General features: G+C 24.8%; 1 protein-coding gene across 1 annotated transcript; it reads right to left on the bottom strand.

Moving 5' to 3' along the window:
• Positions 1–17: 17 nt before the first annotated feature.
• Positions 18–11,067, bottom strand: LOC145838542 (lysM and putative peptidoglycan-binding domain-containing protein 3-like). Its single transcript, XM_082946154.1, has 3 exons — positions 10,900–11,067; positions 2,317–2,559; positions 18–1,485 (listed from the first exon to the last, which is right to left on the bottom strand). Exons 1-3 carry the CDS (start codon positions 11,059–11,061, stop codon positions 1,252–1,254), a joined length of 639 nt encoding a protein of 212 aa, XP_082802280.1. The 5' UTR covers positions 11,062–11,067; the 3' UTR covers positions 18–1,251.
• Positions 11,068–22,051: the final 10,984 nt, after the last annotated feature.

Here is a 22,051-nt window from a genome sequence, read left to right as displayed (position 1 = left end):
AAATAAAACAACAACGATAAAAAAAAAAGATTTATTCAAAAAACAAATGTATAGCAACATTAGTTCATTAAAAAATGCTTCAAAAAATTATCCAAAACTCGTATAGATATCAAAAATTGGAAAAAAGTATATAAACTTGTTTTAACTTTTTTAAGACTACATACTTTCTGCATAGAACTATATTTTAACACACCAATAAAATTTAAATAAGTAAAAATGTCAGAAGTTTGTAATAAGTTGTTAGATAAAATAACTTTGTAAAAAATTTGTATCAAAATTTTAACATTATTTGCAACGACCCTTTTAATAAATATTTTACTCATTTTAACATTTTTAAATGTCAGCAATACCCTTGTAAGTATGATTGAAATTTATTCAACAGTTTTGCCTTTACAAGCATAGAAATGGTCTCACTATAACAAAAAAGAATTGAAGTTTTATGAAGCGATTTTGGTAAAATAAACCTTTGTCATCTGTATACGGTCATAAAAAGAAAACTTCACAGCACAATAACTAATCAACCATTAAATTAAATAAATTTGTCAAGTTTTGTATACTAACAAAATGAGTACATATGCATCTTAAAGCTTCAAAATCTATTTCTACGCTAAAAATGTTTAAAATGAACAACTAAAGCCGTTATCATTGACTAATACTTTTGGAAAATTGAATAACTAAATAAAAAGAAATATAAAGTTTGGTGAGTAAATATATTTTTTTTCTTTAAATTTTAGAGTTTGTGATTAAAGTAAACAAATCATAAACGATTTTAATATCAACTCATTAGAACCAAACGTGTTTATTGTAATTAAAAGCAAAAGTAGTTTAACTAATTTTTTTTAGAACTAATTAACAACCAATCGTTTTTTATATTTCTGTAGGCTATCAAACTTGAATAAAAACTAAAGTTTTAATCTTTTTGCCGACTACTAAACATAAGTAGAATTGTAAAACACCCACTAGAAAAATTTTTTTTAGGCAAAATATGTTTTTTTTAAACTCAAAAGAACTACTTTTAAACTCTTGTTGAATAAGAGAGGTTGTCTGAATATTATTCACTAATAAAAATTTGGATAAAATTAAAAAGATACTTTTGTCATAAAAAGGATTAAATTAAATCATTTTACTAGTAGCCACAAAGTTCAAGGAAAAATATTGTTAATATCAATTTGAAGTAAAATTTTGCTTGTGGTCACTTAGCCTAGGTCTAATAAACTAAATGCATAAAATTTACAACAATATGACGTCATATTACACATCATCGTATGAATGGTGACTGTATTGCCTGATGACGTCATCATGCGGTTTCTCACTACTGAGTTCCATCAGGTCTGACGTGATCACTATGATAACCAGCACGCCTACCAACACCATGGTTGCCAGGTACCACCTCCAGTTGTCATGGGAACACTCGCTGTTGCCGGATGTCACCCTCAAGGGGCGGTATGTGTTCGAACCCAGAGTCGTCACCACTTCCTCCAGTACCTGTGTGAAACATCATTGATTTTTGTATACATAACATATAAAAAGCTTAACAAATAACTCTTAGTACAATCCAAAAACCATATAATAGCTGTAACTTTGGTTAGAATAGGTTTTTAAGTACCAAGAAGAGTTGATTAATGCAAAAAAAAAATTTTAATTTGCTTTGTGTTTTGTTTGTAATAACATTTCTACTTTACATACCTAAAGTATTTATTTTAGTTCCATAATAATAAAAAATAAAATAGTAATAAGTAGTTTAGTATTTAAACAATACTCCACTATAATCAAAACTTTAAAAATCACGTAAACAATACACGTTTTGATAGTTTACGAGTATTAATGATTGGCTATTTTGAGTTTAATTGATGTTGTTTTACATAAATAAACAAAGTTTTTATTCTCCCACGCTATAAAAGTTTACATAAAATTAATCAAACAAGTTTGTGCAGATTTACACATAAATAAATCAAAAAACAACTACTAAACAGACATCCTTTTTATACAAACTAATTCGAAATTTAATATTATTAATTTTTCTAAAACCATGTTAAATTCTTTTATGAAATACCATTGTATATTTACATTACATAAATTAATTAACTAATTACATTGATCCTGAGGTGGACCCCCTAAACCCTTATCCTCAACTAAACCAATTAAGAATACAAAAAAGTATAATAACATTATTGTATCAACATCAAAACACCTGTTTATATTTATTAAACACTAACGAACTGTTATTATAGCCCACTTGATTTAGAGCATTTTAACATTTGACTAACTAGTATACTGTACAATCTTGTGTAATACAAAAAAAAAAACAAGAAAAACCTCCTTGTTGTTAGAAGAAACGTCTTTGATGTTCTTATCCATGGACTTGAGGAATTCTTCACCGTTCGAACTACCGCTGACGTCAACTTTCTCCTCACTAGCATCGTCATCGTAATGTGACGTAACAGCTTGTGATTCTTCTTCAGCAAATATTCCGTGCTTCTTCACGGGTATCCTGATCTTTTTCAGAGTGTAAAAATCCTGATCTGTTGTCAGGTTGTTTGCTTTCTTCAGTTCGTTTACCTGAAAAAAAAAATTACTTCTAAAATACATCTGTTTTCCTGAATGTGTTTAATTTTCTTTAAAACTGATATGAAAAAACTCTAGCTTTTTATTTTATACAAAAAAGCAAATTGCTTAAAAATTCTGATTACTCATTAAATTGTAAATTTTGTAATAAATTAAAGTAAATTTTGGTAATCGCCATAAACTGAAGAGTATTTCAATAATGAGTGATATGATTAAATAGCAGAATTTTTGTTATTCTCTCTAATATTTTATACTTTAAGTTACTTTGTTATGTTTGTTTTATATAAAAAGCCGTAGTAAACAAATATGTAAGCTATAAATGTTTAAACTGTACATTATCTATAGAAAAGTAACAACATACAAACGAAACAATTTAAATAAAATTTCTTGTTGCCCACAAAAATTGCACTTTTAGCAAGCTGGTTTAAACTAATTTGACAATAATTTATATATGTTTTTCAAATAACTTTGTTAGTTTAAAGAATAGCTATGACTTTGACAAATAAAAATTTAGAGCTTTTATGGTTTGAACATTATATTTGCTAAATTTAATTTTCAATAATCTTGAGCTACTTAAAGCTTGTTTTAATCTACCAGCTAAATTTATTATTAATGTACTTGTTATTGATATAATCAACTAAACTAAAATAACATTTTTGCTTAAATTCAGGTGTCCAAAGGTTTTTTGTAAAAATTCTTAAGGTATATTTTTAGTAGAAATTTAAACATCAGATTAAAAAAAAACTATCTTAAGTAGTAAAACAACATTAAAAATATAATATATGCAATAATAAATGTAATACAAGTGAAAAAAAAAATGATACAAAATAATGTTTACCCTCATGATAGATTTTTCTTACCTAATCAACATCTTGTTATTTTATGTGTGAAAAGTTTTAAAACTGCAGGTATTTTTGTGATTTTTGTACAAAAATCAAAGTTTTTTTCTAAATCTTTAAATTCCAGTTTTTTCCAGCTTTTTTTTTGCCTAAAAATTGTTAAATTCCAGGTTTCTCCAGGATTTCATGTTTTTTGGCAACCGTGTAAAATGCATAACATAGAATATCCAACTAACTTTATGTACTTTGGTAAACAACATAAAATAATAAATAGTTTTTTTTTTGATTGTAATTTTCCTGGACCAAAGAAAAATGCTTTATTATAATAAAAAGTGTATGATATAAAATATAACTATGAGTAAGAAGTATCTAATAACTTATAATGCTTTTGAGTGATCCTTTTAAAATTTAAACTATGATAAATAACAAACAAATTTGATCTTATAAAATACTTAGTATACAGAAGTAAAAAAAATACAAGTTTATCATTGTTGTGTAATGCTATTAAAAATTTAACTAAGTTGCTTATATAATAAATTAATAATGGTACAATAATGGTTAAAGTTTAAATAAAAACATAATTTATAAAAAAACTTTTGTTTGTTCTAAACTTACTTGTATGTTTTATTACTTAAACAAACAATCATTTAATGCAACTTAAGTGCATTTTGTGAAAATTACATAATAATTTTGAAAATTTGTTTGTTTAACATGCTTAGAGGTAAACAAGCTGCATGTTCTAATCTACAATTTTATTAAGATGAGTAAAGCTTTATAAACTAAATTAATAAGTGTTTGGAACTTGTTTTTTATTAAACAAAGTAGTTTTAAATAAAATGTTAAATAAATCAGTTACTCAGTGAACCTAAGATAAAAACACAAATATATGTATATTTATTTCTTGTCCTTATTTATGTTGAAACTAATCTACATATTGGAATTTGTACAAGTAGTTAATTATTTATGTACTCAATGATAAATATTTAAAACACTTAATTTAGCAAAATAACTCAGGCTATATAAAACATAAATTGATTACATACAGGTATCCAACATTTCAAAAATAATATTGGCTTTGAGTTTAAGCTAAAACAGTATACTATAAAATAATATTTTATGGAATAAAGAACTTAAATTAAATTTTATATACAACCAGTTCTGTAAAAAGATACTGATACAAACAGATGAAACAAAAAACTGTCATGAGCCATTTTCTAGGAATATTCATTATATTTTTTAAAGTTTTTGTTCGCTTTCTTTTTTGAAACAATTTAATTAAAAATTTTAAAGAATGTTCTTTTCAATTAAAAATAATACTTGTATTAACCAGATTATTAAAAAAAAATTATTATTGTGACCAAAATTTAAGATAAGGTCTACTTTCTTTGAATAATTTCAATGAAAAAAAATAAGTAAAAACTTAACATTTATAAAAATAATCTTTTAATAATTAGACTAATCAAGTTTTAAATACTGTTCAAAACCAGAAGAAAATTGATTTTTAGCAAAATAATCTATTTTTGCCTTTTTAGTTTAAACCCTCCGTAGGAAAGTTATAAACGTTGATCTCTTATATTTATATAAAAAGTTCAGGTGGTTAAAAAAAAACAGTTAAAAACGGTTGGTACATACCAGTGGCGTCGCGTGGTATTTTTCTTAGGTGGTGCAGAATTTTAAAAAATCCCCTACTTTAAAACTCTTTTTTATCTTAAATAAATCTTTTTCTATAACAATTACATTAAGTTGCTAATGTAGTTTGGGAAATTTTGTTAAAAAATAAAAAATTTATTTTTTCAAAAAAAAATTATTTAAGAAAATAACTTTTAAAAAAAGGTATATACTTCGAAAATTAAAGTAAATATAGGAATAGAAAAAAAAATTAAGTAATTTAAAAGACTCAAAAAATGTTAGCTTACTTATGAGTATTAATTTCTAAGAAGACTTTAAAGTTTAAACTAACAGTAGAAAAAATTTAGACAAAACAATTTTTTATTATATTGAAAAATACAGCAACTTTATTAGTTCTTTTTTTTGCCTCAACTTTATTTAAAAAATATTTGATTAACCATCATACTAAGAATAGTTATTTTACTAATGTTTAACTTAACAAAATAATAAAAGTCTTATTAGACTTGGCAAGAAAATTAAAAAGTCTGCAAACAAAACAAAAAAAGGTTTTGTACAAACTGCAAGTTTATTTTGAGTAAAATTATTTATTTTACTAAGTAGAAAATAATTGCTTATTTACTGCTAAATAATGAAAAAAATAAACGAGTATCAACTTATAACTAATTAAAACTGTTGATGTTTGAAAAAAAATAGCTTAACTACTAAGTTGAAAACACAAAAGTAAAATAAGCAAGCTCATAAATATCAAATTTTACGAAGTCTCTAACTTACAATTTAGATTAAACAGACTAATATTATAATAAGAAAATACAGCAAATGCAATAATATTTCTTTTAGCCTCAACTTTAGTTAAAAAATACTATATTAATTTAACATCAAACTATTTATAATTATTTTACTAATATTTAATTGAAAAAAAACCTATTTATACTTGGCAGGTAAATTTAAAAGTCTACAAAGAAATAAAATAATGTGTACAAATTGAAATTTTTTTAAAGAATAACTTACATTACTCAGTAAAGAAATTTTAAAGAATTTTAAAACACAATTAAGATAAAAAAAAAGTTTGACTAAGTAAAAAACTCAAAAGTAAAACAAGCAAACTAAATAATATTAAGTTTTACAAAGGCTCTAAAGTTAAAACTTAAAGTAGCTTACAGTTTAGATATAACAAACTTACATTTTAATAGAAAACACAGCAAATATAATAATATTTCATTTTAGCTTCAAAACTTTACTTGAAAAATATTGGATTAAATACCAAACTAAAAAAATAGTTTTATTTATTCTTAACTAAACAAAAAAGAAATGCATAATAAAGCTTGGCAAGTAAATTAAAAAGTCTACAAACAAAGAAAATCTTATGTACAAATTACAACTTTTTAAAGAAAAACTAAACTTTCTTAGTACAGAAAATGGTTACTACTGAATGTATACCTAAAAAATAAATCTGAAGTTCTAACTTTGCAAACATAAATACTTAAACTCTTACTTTTCACCTTTGTAACTAAAATTCATTCTTCTCTCCTTTAGGTTGATAAACTTCTCCATCACCTCTTCCTTGAAACTAGTTTTTAAGTAAGTCCCTACCAATTGAAATTACACTTAAAGAATTAAACCTTGACTGACCCATGGTCTTTCTCAAAAATGTTTTTATCCTTTTCAAAGATGAAAATGTTCTTTTAGCTTCTACACTAGTCATGGGAATAGTTATCAAAATTATAAGAAGCTTTGCAGTCTCGTTAAATATTTTAGTCAGGTTATGTTCTTCAAGATATAACAATATTTTCACTAAAGCATCCTGATGCATTTCTGTACGTGAATAACATGTTTTCAGTTCTCTTTCTAACTGTTTACATTTAACTACAGGATAACACTTCTTCACTGTTTCTATAAGCTTTAAAGGAAAACAAGATTTATAAACAGTAAAATATTTTGCCAAAAATAACTGCGAAATTCTTAAATGGCCTGAAAACTTGAACCTTTCAATGATGTTAAAGCTGACACTATCGCAGACTTCTTTTGCTGAAGAAGAAAGGCTTTTTTAACATTCTCTGTACTATTTGAATTTCTTATACTGTTGACTGCAGCTTGAAATGTTTCCAAATGTTGTTTAACTTTTTGAACAGTTAAGTCTGTGCATTGCATGATGTTATACAAAATTTCAACTGCAGGTATAATTTCCTCTGTTAACTCTGATAACTGGCATGATTTAAGCTTAGAAACTGTCCAATTTACTTCACAAGTATTTTTCTGCATTTTCCTAGTTATAAAATCTATAAAAATAGCAATTACCTTGTTCAACAAAAAAATGTTTTAGCTAAATAGAGTAAACTAATAAACAGTTTCAATATTAAAAAAAAAAAAAAAACAAGGTTGCCACTCTAAAAACAAGGTTGCCACTCTTTGAGTCAAAAAACTGTTTTGAGTGACCTTGAGTCGGGATGAAACACTTTTTTCACAATTTGATCTTATTTTATGTAATTTTTACTAAGCAACAAGATGCTTTTTACAGATTTTCAAAATTTAAAATATTTTTTTAGATATAGCCGGTCAAAGTCAAAGGCAACAAAAGGTTCCTTATGGGAGGCACAAACTAAAACAGGGTTAAAAAAAAGTGTTTTAACCCATCCCCCTTTTAAGCCCTTAACATCTACTTTAGAATTATTTTACTAAAATCATTTTGTATAGTTTTAATTTAACTATAAGTCATCTTTTATCAATATAAAATGTTCATATTAATTTTTGAGATTTGGTTATTCACAGTCAATGGTACAAAAGAATCCTTATTAATATAATTTAAACTCAAACAACAAATAAATCAAATCACTATAATCATTTTTTTTTTTATATGTTGGCCTCAAAATCTTTAGATGTTTCTTTTATAAAACAAAACAATTTGCTAAAATAGATATTTAAAACACAAAGAAAAAAAAAGTTATAACAAAAGTAATTTTTTTTTGTATATATAAAAATATATATTGATACTTAAAAATTTAAAACTTCTCTTCAACAAAAGTATAAAACTTTATAAAAAGTAGGATGAAAAAGTTTGATAAAAATTGCTTTAAAAATTATGGAGAATAGTTTTCAGTAAAATTATATTTTTTTGCTGTTTTGGTTTGCTCCTTGTATAATAAATCATTGTACTCTCTGGCTTTGACCAGTTGTATCTAAAAGTTTAATTGGAAATTTCAAGTTTATTAAAGAGTAACTATTAGCTTTCTGAAAAAGTTAAAATAAGAACAACATAAAAAAAGAGCCTATACACCCCCCCCCCCCTTACCCTTCACTATTTTGCACAATTTTTTTTTCTAAACATTAAGATTTTTATTGACTTTTTTTCTAAATTTAATGTTTTTTTGTTGGAGTTCAATAGTTCTTTAAGGGTATGTTTTCTTTATTTAAATTTAATTTGTTTTTCATTTTTATGACAGTATTTTTCTCAGGAGCTCAACTTTTTTAAGTTTGGTTGGTGAGGCTGTTGACTTTTCAATAAATTTAAAGACAAATTATAAATATGTAACCATTATAGCAGTAAAAAAACTGGTTAGTTAGTTTTCATGTGGCCATAGGGGTAAAACACTTATTTTTTAATTTTAAATAAGCTTGTTATTTCCAGAGTATAAAACTAAAACTGCTTTAGTCAGCCTGAATATTTTTCTAATTTGGCCTGTTTTAATTTATCTTGGGTCATCTTGAGTTTTTTTAAATTTCTAAGTTATCCTGATTATGAGGCAAGACAACCATGTTTCAACAATTTTATCTAAAATGTTTGCTTTGTTTATGAAAAAATTAAACCAAAAGTCATATTAAGTAGACTAAATTTTCCTAAAATGTTAAACTACTTTAAGTAATCAAAGTTTCTAAGTTAAGGCTATTTACTTTATTTAAATATGTGTATGTTTCAATAATACTAATTTTTATTTAATATAAATCTAAATTATTTTTCTGTAAGAGTAAACTAGAAGTCTATAATAAACTTCTTAACATTTTTTTTAGAACTCAAATTTTACATTTAAATATAATTTAATTAAATATTTTACTAACTTTATGATAACAATAATCAGTTATAGTTAAGTTTATGTATGCAGATTAAAATAAAAAATCAAATTTTTAAGACTTTGGTGATTTAGGTTTTTTATCTGTTTTTTTCAAGATATGTAATTTATGACAAGTTTAGTTCTTTTATTGTTTCGTTTTAATAGAAGTGATCTCTTAAATTGAAAAATCATGTGGGTAGATAAACTTAAGTTTAATCCTTTGCACTTAGCAGAAGCTTAGCTTTGATTTTAATTTATGTTTACAATAGCTTGTAGATGATACTTAAGCAAGTCCTGTTTTAGGGAATTTTCAACTTAACTTACTTACCACAAGATATTGATTTTGCGGTAATTCTTGAAGAAATTTTGCTTTTTTGAGTTCATTTGCGGCAGTCAGCTAAGAGTTTGCGGCAGTGAAGTGGGCAAAATGGTCGTTTTCAAAATTGGAGTTTTAAAAGAGATTTTGTTCTAAAAAATACAGAAACGTTATAGATACTTTTTTTTTTTCTTACAAAATTTCAAGGTGGTGCAGTTGTGGCAGTGCAACACCCCACGCGACGCCCCTGGTACATACCTTATCTTAGAGCAAAATATAAGAAAAAAAAAAAATTTATATATAAACCCTATGGCCTTACATTTTTGATTTTTTCTATTGAACTAAATACAGAACCAGCTTTAAATCCGTTCAGTGGTTATAAATTTTTTGTTTTTTAATTAAAGTAGTTACTTATAGGCAAATAATTTTATATATAATAAATTATTTTATATAGTTTTTACTAAGCTACAAGATGCTTTTTACAGATTAAAAAAATTCAAAATAATTTTTGAGATATAGCCGGTCAAAGTCAGAGGCAACAATAGGATCCTTATGGGAGGTGCAAACTAAAACGTCAAATAACTAGAAATCACTAAAAATCTATCTCCTCCTACGTTTTTTGAGACAACTACCTCAAATTTTCAGGAAATGTTCCTTGCAGTATTTAGAAAATTCTGTCAGAACAGAATTTAAAAAAATTAAAAAATAAAAGTTTTATAACAAAAAAACAAAAAAAAAAACTGTTTTTTTTGTTTATTTTTTATATAAAAATTTTATTTTTTATTTTTAAAAAAATTCCTTCCGACAGAATTTTCTAAATATATCAAGGAACATTTCCTGAAAGTTTGAGGTAGTTATTTTAAAAAACGTAGGAGAAGATAGATTTTTAGTGAAATAGTCTATTTTTGCAGTTTTAGTTTGCGCCTCCCATAAGGATCCTATTGTCGGCTTCGACTTTGACCAGCTATATCTCAAAAACTATTTTGATTTTTTTAAATCTGTAAAAAGCACCTTGTAGCTTAGTAAAAACTAATAAAAAAAGATCAAAAACCAAAAAAGGGTGTTTACCCCCCCCCTATGCCCTTAAATCTTACTATTAAAGTAATTTATAAACTTTAATAAAGACGCTATTTTTTTTATTCTGTCTTTTTATGTAATTTTCCGAGTACAAAAAGTTGAACTTAGATCAACTCCGAGGTCAGGGCAACAGATGCATCCTAGTGCACACAAAACCTCAAGCTATTTTGAAAACAATGGATCACTTTCAAAAACCTCAAGCTGTTTTGAGTTGATAGAACAAAATGTGGCAAAACTTTAAAAAAAATGGGGCTAAAAGAAACCTTTAATTGGTAAACGTGATATTTGATAGAAAATAACACTGTATTAAAAATAAACTGAGAAATAAATGAAAAATTATTTAAAAGAAATCAAAGTAAAGAGCTAATTTTATATAAATATAGAAACATTTATTCAAAAATATAAAGCAAAAAAAAAAAAAACAACTCACATTACAGTTGAACTTGATGGAAAATGAGAGCAGTGTGTCACCCTTGGAAATGTCCTTCTCAATGTGAGTCACATCGTCAACATAGCTAGTTGTAGTGTGTGAACTGTACATTGTTGCTCCCCTTGGCCTCAACTTTTTTAGCTCACTCTTTGTAAAGTCCATGTCTTGTTAAAAATATTCTAAATAGGAATTTTTTTTTTCATTATTTGAAAATAAAAGTATGCAGAAGAGTTCGTAACTAAAAAATATTTAGTTACAAACTAAATAATTAAATATTGATGTGTAAGCAAACTTTTGTACTAAGCTTTTATCAACTAAAAACTAAAAATCAGATATTCAAAGTGGCTAAATATTTTTTTGCAATTTCAACCCAGGTTTTCAAAATTTCTTTCGTTTTTCAGAAATTCATCCAGGTTTTTGAAAGTATATTTTTTGACCATTATTAGTAGTAAATTAGTCTCAACTTAAAATGAAGTTATTTAATATACTTAAAATATTTAAAAAATAATTTATTATTCCTTTTTAATCTTTTTATTTATTGTGCAACTTCAATTATGAACTGGCATTTCAAAGTTGTTGATACATTAAACCTTTTTGTTGAAAATGAAAACCATTTCTAGTTTAATTCTTAGTTGAATTATGATGTATATTTTTCTAATTTACAGTGTTTTGCTTAATTAAAAGAATTTATGAGAAAGAAAACAACAAAGCAAAAAAATGATAAAATGAAGCACTTACCTTTGAAAAGTCTTATAATCACACAGTAATATTAGATTACTTAAATAAGAAAAAATTATGGTTTTGTCAGCAGAAATTCAAACTATTAACCAAAAATTAAAAAAAAACATTAAACATAACTAAATTATAATTATAATAGCTACTTTAGTATACTAGGCACAAAAAATCACTTATAAGTTTTACTATAAAGTTAAGACATATTGCAGCTGCCATAAATACATATGGCTTAAATATTGCATTAGAAATTTTTATTTGGCTCTTTCCTTATTTTGCTCTTGCTTTAAGTTTTTTTTTTTTTTTATGGTAGAAAAACATCAGAAAATACTATAAAAAAAAAAAAAATTTACTTTATTCTTGCTATTAATTTCTTTTTTTTTTTAACTCTAAAAAGTTGCATCATTAGGAAATAAGTTTTAGTTGACTAAATTTACATGACAATCATGTCAAAAATTAGTTCATAATTAAACCAATAATTAAACCAATAATTAAAAAATTACTAATTAAACACTTGTAGTAAACATTTTAACAGTCTAAAAATGATAAGTTTACAATTTATGCTAAACAAAATTATTCAAAATAAAAATAAATCCAGGTTTTTTTTTCTGGTTTGTGTAAAAATTTCCTGGTTTTTCATTTTTTTTTTTTTAAGTTTGTAAATTTGAAGTTTCAAGGTTCACAGGTTTATTGGATAACCAGTGTTTTTTTATCATTTGTTGATGAATTTTGAAGTAAACTTCACAGTTAGTTTATAAATACTACTTAAGTTTTTTTTTACTACTATGTTAATAAAAATTGGTCAAAAAATTGTTACAAATCATGTAATGTGACCATAGATTACCAAAACTCTACAACAATCATTTGGCCATATTTGTGAGCATTCACATTTTGGTAATTTCCACATTTTTATATCTTTCTTAACTTTTGAGAAATTATCATCAATATATTTAAATGATTTGGTTTTTAACACTCATTTTTTTGTAATTTTATTATAGTAATAAACTTATTTTTTTATTTTTGTAGATAGTTTATACCTATTACATGGATTAAATACATCTTTGAATAAATAAAAATAAGGTTCAAACTCCAATTCTGTTGCAGAATGTAGGCAAGTTTCTCTCAATTAAGGGAGTTCGTGTAACTTTGTAAACAAACACAAGTTGTCTTTTTCAAAATTAACACTTATTGCTTCTAATCTTAAAATAAGCTTCTTAAACTTAATCTTATATTTGTTTATAGTTATATTGTAAGAAAATTAATAAACAACTTTAAATTCATTTTATAAATTAACTGTAATCAAAAAAAATAGTTGCATAAAATTTTAGAGTTATTTACTTTTTAGTTACACGTATTTGATAGAAAGATTTACATGTTTACAGATCAATAAACTAGCATGAAGATTAATTAAAAACAAATTAAATCATATAAACAGTTTAAGCCATCAACAAAACATGATGACTTTTCTCACACAACAGCTCTTGTAAAAAACAAAAGTTTAAGTATAATAATAAGTAAACAAGCTAATTGGTTTACTATCTAACTATTTTAGACAGAATTTACACAAAGCTTTACATTTTTTATCTTTTTCTTAACTTTTTTTGAGAAAAACAGTTTGTTGTGCAATAAAACACGTTTGAATAAATAGGTCCAATTACTAAAATTCTTTTTTTGACATTTAAATTATTGAAATTTAAATTCAAACTCTGAGCTATTGTAAATTATGCTTTTCCACAACTTTCTTTCTAATTTTAGTTATTATTGTAGGCTTATTCTATTGATCTATGTGAAAACTTTTTATTATCATATTCATTATACTTTTTTTTATTACAGTTATTTTATTAGATTTAAAAAAATCTTGATGTGGTTAAATTAATTATTTTGATTTTTTCTATATGTTTGTGTTTTAAGTTTTAACTAATTATATTTGTAAGACATAGATAAGCATTCTTTTTAACTTAAGTTATTATTTTTGATATGAAATACCTGATATTTTCAAAAAAGACTGCCATGCATTGCTGAAATTAGAATCATAACTTCTAAAGTTTGTTTTAAAATAGCCCCTTAGCACAAAATAAAAACTAGTGAGCCTTTTTTTATAGCTATCGGCAAGCGAACCTTTAAAACCTTTTTAAAGTTTCAAATATCGCATCAATTATCTCTCAAACAGTTTTTATTTATTTTAAATCCCCAAAGAGTATCTAGTACATGTTAATTGTTGCTGCCTTGTCGGTTATCATCCCTATTTGCAAACCCAAAGTTATACAGTGTAATATTAAATACATTATTTGTATTTCTAAAAAAAATTGCATTTATTCTTTTCCAACCCTACTAGCTTAATTTAGAAACAACTTTCTTGATTTAGGAAACTTATGTTTTGGTTTAAAAAAGTGAAACTTTCTTAAAAAAACAAATAAATATGTATAAATACAACACTACGTTTTACATTTAAGATTGCGTCGCTGTTTTTTAGACAAAACAGCTCTTAGTTATATATAGATATATCATTTCCAAAAATATATAGTTTAAGTTGACTTTTTGTTCAAGTAATTTATTTATAAATGAACAATTGCGAACTTGAAAGTTTTATAATCATGAAGCTTACATAAAAATTTATTAAAACAACTAAAACAAATTAAAAAGTAACAACGCTCTTCTTTTGCATCTTTAAAGTCATCTGATGTAAATTAGTCAAATGTTTGCTAGCCGATCGGGTAATCTTCAGCTCAATCAACAACTGGTTCTTTGTCGTATTTTTTCTTCTTTCCGGAAAACTCAACTTTAGAAGATGATGTTCTTTTAACAAAATGATTATTTTTCACAACTTTGACAACGCTAGCAAGTTTTTTGTCCTCCTTTTTATAAATTTTCTTCTTAAAAGTCTTATTAGTACTTGATGGTATTTTCAAAGGCTTTTTTCTATCTGTGGATAAAGTTTTCAATTTTTGTTGTTTCCTTTTTTTGTATTCGACTTCTAAGTTTTTTTTTCAAATAAGAGCTTTTTTTCTGATTTTTGCAGCATACCCATCAACTGCAATTAAGAATTTTCTCTCATTTTCTCTAAAAAGACTTAATTGTTTACCAAAGCAATTTTTAAATCCAACGAAATCGTAATAAACTCTTTGATTGTTTTCTGTTAAAAGATTGTCGAACAATTCCATGGCAAAATCGTAGGCGCATTCAAATATTTTTTTATGCGAAAAAAGAAACAGTTTGTCAAACTGCTTGACCAGAATGGCTTCAAGTTTTTCTGTTATTTCATCTTCACTTAGTATTTTTGAAATCGACATAAAGAAATCAATTACCAATTTTTCGTGGAAGAAGCTTTTTGGCCAGTGCTTGACCAACCTTTCTACAGTAAAGGTTTTGTACGACGGAAAAACGTGGATAAAGTGTTTGATTGTGCTCAAAACCAGAACAAGTTTATCTTCTTCTGCATAGCCGTAGCGTACTTTTTCACTGTTATTCCATTCAATGTAAGTTCTGTTTTGAAATTTTTTGTAAGTGTTGAGGTAGAAAAGTATCAAGGTTTTAATGAAACTGCTTTCACTGAACGAGTAGTCTGTGTATTTCAGGATTATATATTTCAATCACAAAAGTGCGTAATGCTCTTCCTCTATCATGCCGAGTTCCTTCGCGTTTTCAACATGTACATCACTCTCTAGGATTTTAATTTTGAGAAGTATCTTTTTCAGAGTGTTCAAAATTACATCTTTGCTGACAAAATTGCAAATTATAATGTTTTTCAGTAACGCAATACCGACTTCTTGAAATAGTATGTGGTCAGTACACAAGTCGACTAGTTTTTCAAAGGATAAAGCCAAAATTTCTACAAAGTTTTCGTTGTCACTAGCACCAAGGCAGGTGTAAGTGACAAACTTGCAATATTCTCTGCAAGCTTTGATTTCTTCCTTGTCAATTGTTGCAGACAAAGTTTTATAAACAGCTCTAAATAACATGAAGTTTTTATAGTTGTTTTCCTTGTATGACCGGATTATAGATTTGCACGAGTCCAAATCTGATAGAAATAGTTCAGAGTCTTCAAATCTTTCAGACTCAGTAAAAGGCTTCAAGGCGTTTTCAACAGCTGCAATCTTTACTTGGTTGGAGATATCCATTTTGTTTATAATTATTTGTTATAGTTCTGTAAGTTATAAAACCTTTTTATTTTATTTAAACGTACTGAAAACATTACATTTATGAATAATATATTTAAAACAATAGCACAATATACAACTTTTGCTACGTATATCTTAATTTTTTGATTAATTAAAATTGGTGCTAATAAAAAAATTTCATATCTCATTTCTGAGTTTTATATAAAATATTAGTAACAAAAATTAAATTATTTTATTAAAATTTTTAGTTATTACATATTTGAGCTAAAATACTTATCAAAACACCATAAACCTTTATACGTTTAACATTTTCTACAGCCAGAAATTATTCCTCTTAATCAAAATAAACGGTCAGTTTCTAGCAACCCCAATTATATTGACTTAAATAAAAATAAAACTAAATGTATAAGACTAATAAGTTTTACTCGTTTAAATCAGAGATTTCCGGATTCTAATGCAGAATCAAAAACTTTATCAGGAAATTATACTCCTATCTCATTTCTATTTAATTGAAAAAAACTAAATAAGTATATTACAATTGCCTGTTCAGTTTTTTTTAGAATTTTTGAATTTAAGAAACCATTTGAAATGTAGATCAGTGGTTGTCAAGCTGTTGAAAATCTGTGCACAAATGACTGCGCATTATAATTTATGTGTGCTCAAGTTACAAAATACTGCCTATTAAATGGCCGGGACACGATATTAAATTAAATTTTATAAGAAGGCTGCACCAATTTCTACGCTTTGTTGACTGAATCAAGCATATTCAAAAATTAAAAACTCACAAAAGCTAAGGCTTTAATGATTGCACTTGTTTATCTATCTAATTGTTTTATTTTTGTATAAAAAATCCTTATTTTTTAATAATATTTTGTTTATATGCTCGCCAGGTCGGCGGAGCGAGAATGATCAGTTCGCAAATGTTTACAAAACTTAAGAGGAAACCAGCCCACAAGAATTTGAACCTGGTCTGCTAAACCAAATTTTGATACTTGTACTAGATATTCTATAAATAAATAAAAAGGCAAAAAAATCCTGAAATTAACTTATGGTAGATATAAAACTTCCATAGTATTAAAAAGTCACATAGGATTAGCATTTAATCGAAAAAATCTAAGTAATTTTTGTGTTATGAAATTGAAATTCTCCAGCCCACCTTTTACTAAGTTTTTCTACATCTGGCCCGCCAATTAAAAAATGTTTCCAACTCCTAACTTAAATTTTAATTTAAACGAAAAAGCTAAAAAAGACACTCTATTAGCAGTTAAAAATTAAAACTGTAAAAGCAGGATTTCAAAGTTATCTGTACTTAATTGTTTACTTGTTGTTGATATGATAAAACTTATTCTGTATCCTAAAGGTGTTACATTACAATTATTGCATTTTCAAGAAAAAAAGTTTAAGATAATTAAAGCTGATTTAATTTTATCTGATTTTTTAAAATATTTGGTACTTTAAAATAAATTTACTAACAAAAACAACAAATTTAAAACTTTCAACAATAATTTATAAGTAATAAGTTTACTTTAAATTTTTGCTGCTTTGATTTTGAATAGAATATCAAAAGAACTTAACATAAATAATGTTAAAAAATAGTCAAAAAAACTATCAGATCCTATGTCAGCCTTTAATATTTAGAATTTTTTCAACTAGTCTTAGTTATCCTGGATATGTGACATACTTAGTTGGTATATAAATTTATGTTTTTACATAATTATAACTCAATTTATAACTATAAAATAAAAGTTCTGAGGTTAATACCTAACAGAAGAAAAGTTGTGCTTAAACTTAGTTAGTGTTTTATTTCTAGTTTTACTTTTAATTAAAAAGCACATTAAAAAAACATTAGTTGTAGGTTAATGTTATACACTTAAAATAAATATCTTACTTTATCTATGGCAAGTTTATTTGTTTTTGAAATATCTTTCAAACGGAACTTAAAATAAATGTTTTTGTTAAAATTCAAAGAAAAAAAAAGACATTAAGTAAGTTAATTTAACATGTTTAATTAAGATTTAATAATTTATACTAGAATTGAAATTATTAACAAAAAGAATTATAAAATATTACTAAAAGTCAAAAACTGGAACACAACACTACTAGTTAAGATTGACAACCTAAAATATTTTCGATATAACAAGTTAACATAATACAAGAAATTAAAATTTATTTTACTGGAGGAAAAAAATTTATGCAATTTTAAAATACTAGTCTAAAGATTAAAAGAAGTCTTAACTAGTTAGAGTTACTATAGCTTTTCCTAACCAGCTTGAGTTCAAAATTTTATTTTAAAATGTTTAAACTGTTCAGAACCTAAGTTTATATTTTTTCAGTTTAAAAAAAATCATTTTAATTTAACAATTGTTTAGAAACTTTTAGCTTGAGCAAAAATCTAAAGAATTTATAAAACTTTAAATATTATTCTGATATCAAAGATAAGCGTTAATTGTCTATTTAAAAATTAATTTTCTGATTTACAGAATTATTTGGCCTACTTTATATTTTTAAACTTTAGTTTTTAATTGCTCGAAGCAAAATGTTATTACATTTTAATCAAGCTTTAAGGATATTAAGAAAATTAAAACAAAACATTGCAATCAATCTGTCATACTACAAACCTATCTCATCAAACTGAATAAATATTTTAGTAGGTGCATAAAAATACAGAGATTACTTGTATTCAAGTCCCAACAAAAAGAATTTATAATTATTTATTATAACTTTATCAAGTTTAAATTTTTTGAAATAAATACTCAAAAATTTTGAAAAACTAGGAAGAGTCACTTTAAACTAGCTCTAGCTATCTTAAGTTTTTAGAAGGTTGTGAGAAAACTTGAAACTAAAAATTAAACTACTAAAAAATAAAGTATTAAACAGTTAAGGTAAGAGTAGCCTGAGATTGTGACAACTTAAAAATTATCTAATTCTAGGCCTATCTTCCATTATTTAATTATTTTCTTATTAAAACCAGAATAAAAACACTCATATAAATCTTAAAATGAATAAGTTTTTAAAAATTTTATGTTTAGAAAAGATAAGTTAAAGTAAAAAATTTCCTAAATGTGAAAATTTTTAAACCTTAATTATACTTCTTTAAACATGATTATAAAGTTGTGCAATTCAACTTAAAATAAATCACAATAACCCATTAATTTTATCTAAATGTATATTTACCTAAATTAAACTATAACTGATATTGTTTTGTTTAAATAGGATTTTAGTATGTTATTTATTTTCAGAATGGATAAAAAAATCTAGTTTGTAATTGTTTAATAAATTTGTATTTTAAAATAGAAATTGGACACCCCCTGTCAAGCATAATATTATTTTTACAAAAATTTACATGGTAGCCACTTTTTAATTGAAAAAAACTATACTAAGGGACCTTAAATGTCCTTTGTCATCTAGAGTTGTTTATACTTAAAAAAATCGTATTTGAGCAAATAAAATACTAAACAAACTTAGAATTTAAAAGGTTTTTTAAATTAAATAATTTTTTAAAAATGGTTATAAAATATCAATATATCGAAATAGGAAGAATTAACACTTATTTAGGATTTTGATAAAAATAGCTTGTGATTTTCAAACAATCTTTAAACCATTTTTTTCCTTTGTTTATTATAAAATAACCAAGCTGGCACAAGTCATCCCAATGTTTAATTTTTTTTAACTCAAGACTAGCTTAAGTCATTCTAAGTCATTTTAAAGTTTTCAAAATCTAAAACTGATTCAATATCCTGAGTTTGTGGATATTCCTAAAGTTACTAGAAACTACATATTTCTAACATTTTAAATTTTTAATTTACTGCATTTAAAACTAGCCGAAATATTTCATCAATAAAAAAAAGAACTTTAATCTATACTTAACAAATAAATTAGTTAAGACTTTTTAACTAATATTTTAGCTGTGCTTTAGATTTTTGTGATTCTACTTTGTGTTTGTTGAAAAAACTTATTTTTTTTAATTTCAATCTATTCACTACAACAAAGAGCTTATATATTTTCTAAACTTTTATTACAGTTGCTTATTCTAGAATAGAATGTTTGTAATAAAGCTTTGATTTTTAAGAAGGAGTATTTATAATAATTCAAAAATATTCCCCAAAACTAAAATGGATTTTTTGTGAAAACAGTTTTAAAGAGGGCTAAAGAGGTAAAAAATAAGAATGTAATAATAAACAATAATAACCATAAATTGTAAACCAGTTGAAAGTTGTAACAAACTTAAAAAAAAAGAAATATAAAATAAAATTAATATATAAAGAATGTCAAATTAGAAGAATGGTTAATATCTAAAATGCAAAACAAAGAACCAGGGCTGTATTAAACTTTTTATATTGAAACAAATCATTAAAAAAAATTGAACTAACTTAGAATCTTTTAAAAACCCTAAAAAATACCTACACCCCTAATTCAGAAAGGTGTTTCCCCAAAAAAAAAAATCATATACACTAGCGAGCACCTGTGTGCACCTTGACGACCACTGGTGTAGATAGAATTATCTTACTAAGGAAGTTGGAATTTTATAATTGTATAATAGGCAATCTGCATTAACTAAAAAGTTAGTATCTAGATGAAAGGAAACAGTTTTTTAGCTTTGAAGGATATAAGTCAACCTGTGAAATAAGTGAATTTGGGTACAAGAATCGCTCAGTATTAGAATCGTTATTTTTCCCTATACATATTTATGACTTACAGAACATTTCTAGTCTTAACTTCCTCAATTTTCCAGATGTTACAGTCTTGTATAAAACATTAAGAAAAGACGCATACCAATATGACAATAAACATTTAAAAAAAAATTTAGTAAGATATAAGATAAGCACTATCAAAAAGTTAAAAGAGTACTACAAGTATTATATAATATAAGATATTTCTTAAATGAAAAAGCCTTAAAATTAATTTAAATACTTTAGTAATTTTTGTGTATTAAATTAATTTGAAATGCTCCTGCGCAACCATTCCAAACTTTTTTTTCACATCTTGCCCGCCGAAAAAACCTAACTTACCCCTATATTAAATATTAACTTAAAAGAATATTTCAAATAAATATGTGTTATTAGCTTAGTACAACTAAAATATATGTTTTTAAAATTATTTGATTTAAACACAAAAAATTAATAACTTTGTGATTCACAACCTGTAAATCAAAAGGGTAATTGAGTTTTCTTTTAGTATTTTAATTTTAGCTTTTAATGGCATAAAAAAGTTATCAAAGTTAAAGACATATCGAAATTTTTAATAATATCTTTTTATCCAACTGCCATAAAAAACTTAATAGCTTAAAATTAAAAAAAAGACCAAGAAATCCAAGAAAAGACACTTGTTAAAAAAAAATTCAATCCTTGGGCAGCTTGAGTGTTTTTACAAATAAGTTCAACCAACTTAAGTTTTTTAAAAGATTCAAGCTACACAAGTTATACGGCAAGTCTAAACTATATTGATAATTAAATATGCTTGTTCAAATGTTTGCAAACAATGTATAACATACAAAAAAAAAATTCATCCTGAATTTTTAGAAAAAAAAAATATAAAAATAAAACTTTATATAGACTATCAAAACTATACACATAAAAAAACTACTTTATAATTCAAAGGACTGAAGAGATATATTTCATTAAATGAATTAAAATAACACATCTCAAAGCCATAAAAACTAGTTTAAAATTTGAGAAAAAATTTCAGACTTACTAACGTCTTGCAAACTACAATAAAAAAATGTCTACCTAAATTATTCAAAAATGCCATTTAAAAGTACATGTCAGCCTAAAGCTGTGTCAACTCTGTATTACTTCAACTTTGAGCTACTTTTTCCAAATTTTTTCATTTATTTATTAAAATAAGAAATTGCAATACTCATATAAACTATAAAATGAATTTCAGAATTATTGTTTTGTAGATGATGAGCTAAATTAAAGCATTAGAAAAACACATTTAATATGAAAGTATTTGAATCTTAAGAAAACTTTTGTACATATTTACAAAATAGTGTTATCATACTCTATATTAATTAAAAGTTAACAATAAACCATAGTTTTTACGATAAGCATAATGGTTTATCTTTTAACTATAACTATGGCTGAAATTTTTTATTAATGTATATACTATCTTAAGCTTTGTTAGCTAAAAAAAAATTAGTGTTTAGTAATATTTGTTTTCATTTTCAGAGTTTGGTTTTACCCTTTATAGTAGTATATTGTTATTTGATAAATGTTACACTATTGTCTATTTTTGATTGACAAAACCCTTATATAGTGATCAAAAACTATATTATATGACCTTAAAATTTCCTCAGTCATCTT

The sequence above is a fragment of the Thalia democratica genome, chromosome 6 (genome assembly GCF_965202585.1).
Source record: "Thalia democratica chromosome 6, ktThaDemo2.hap1.1, whole genome shotgun sequence".
Classification (NCBI taxonomy): domain Eukaryota; kingdom Metazoa; phylum Chordata; class Thaliacea; order Salpida; family Salpidae; genus Thalia; species Thalia democratica.
This window is presented reverse-complemented; position numbering and strand designations above follow the sequence as displayed.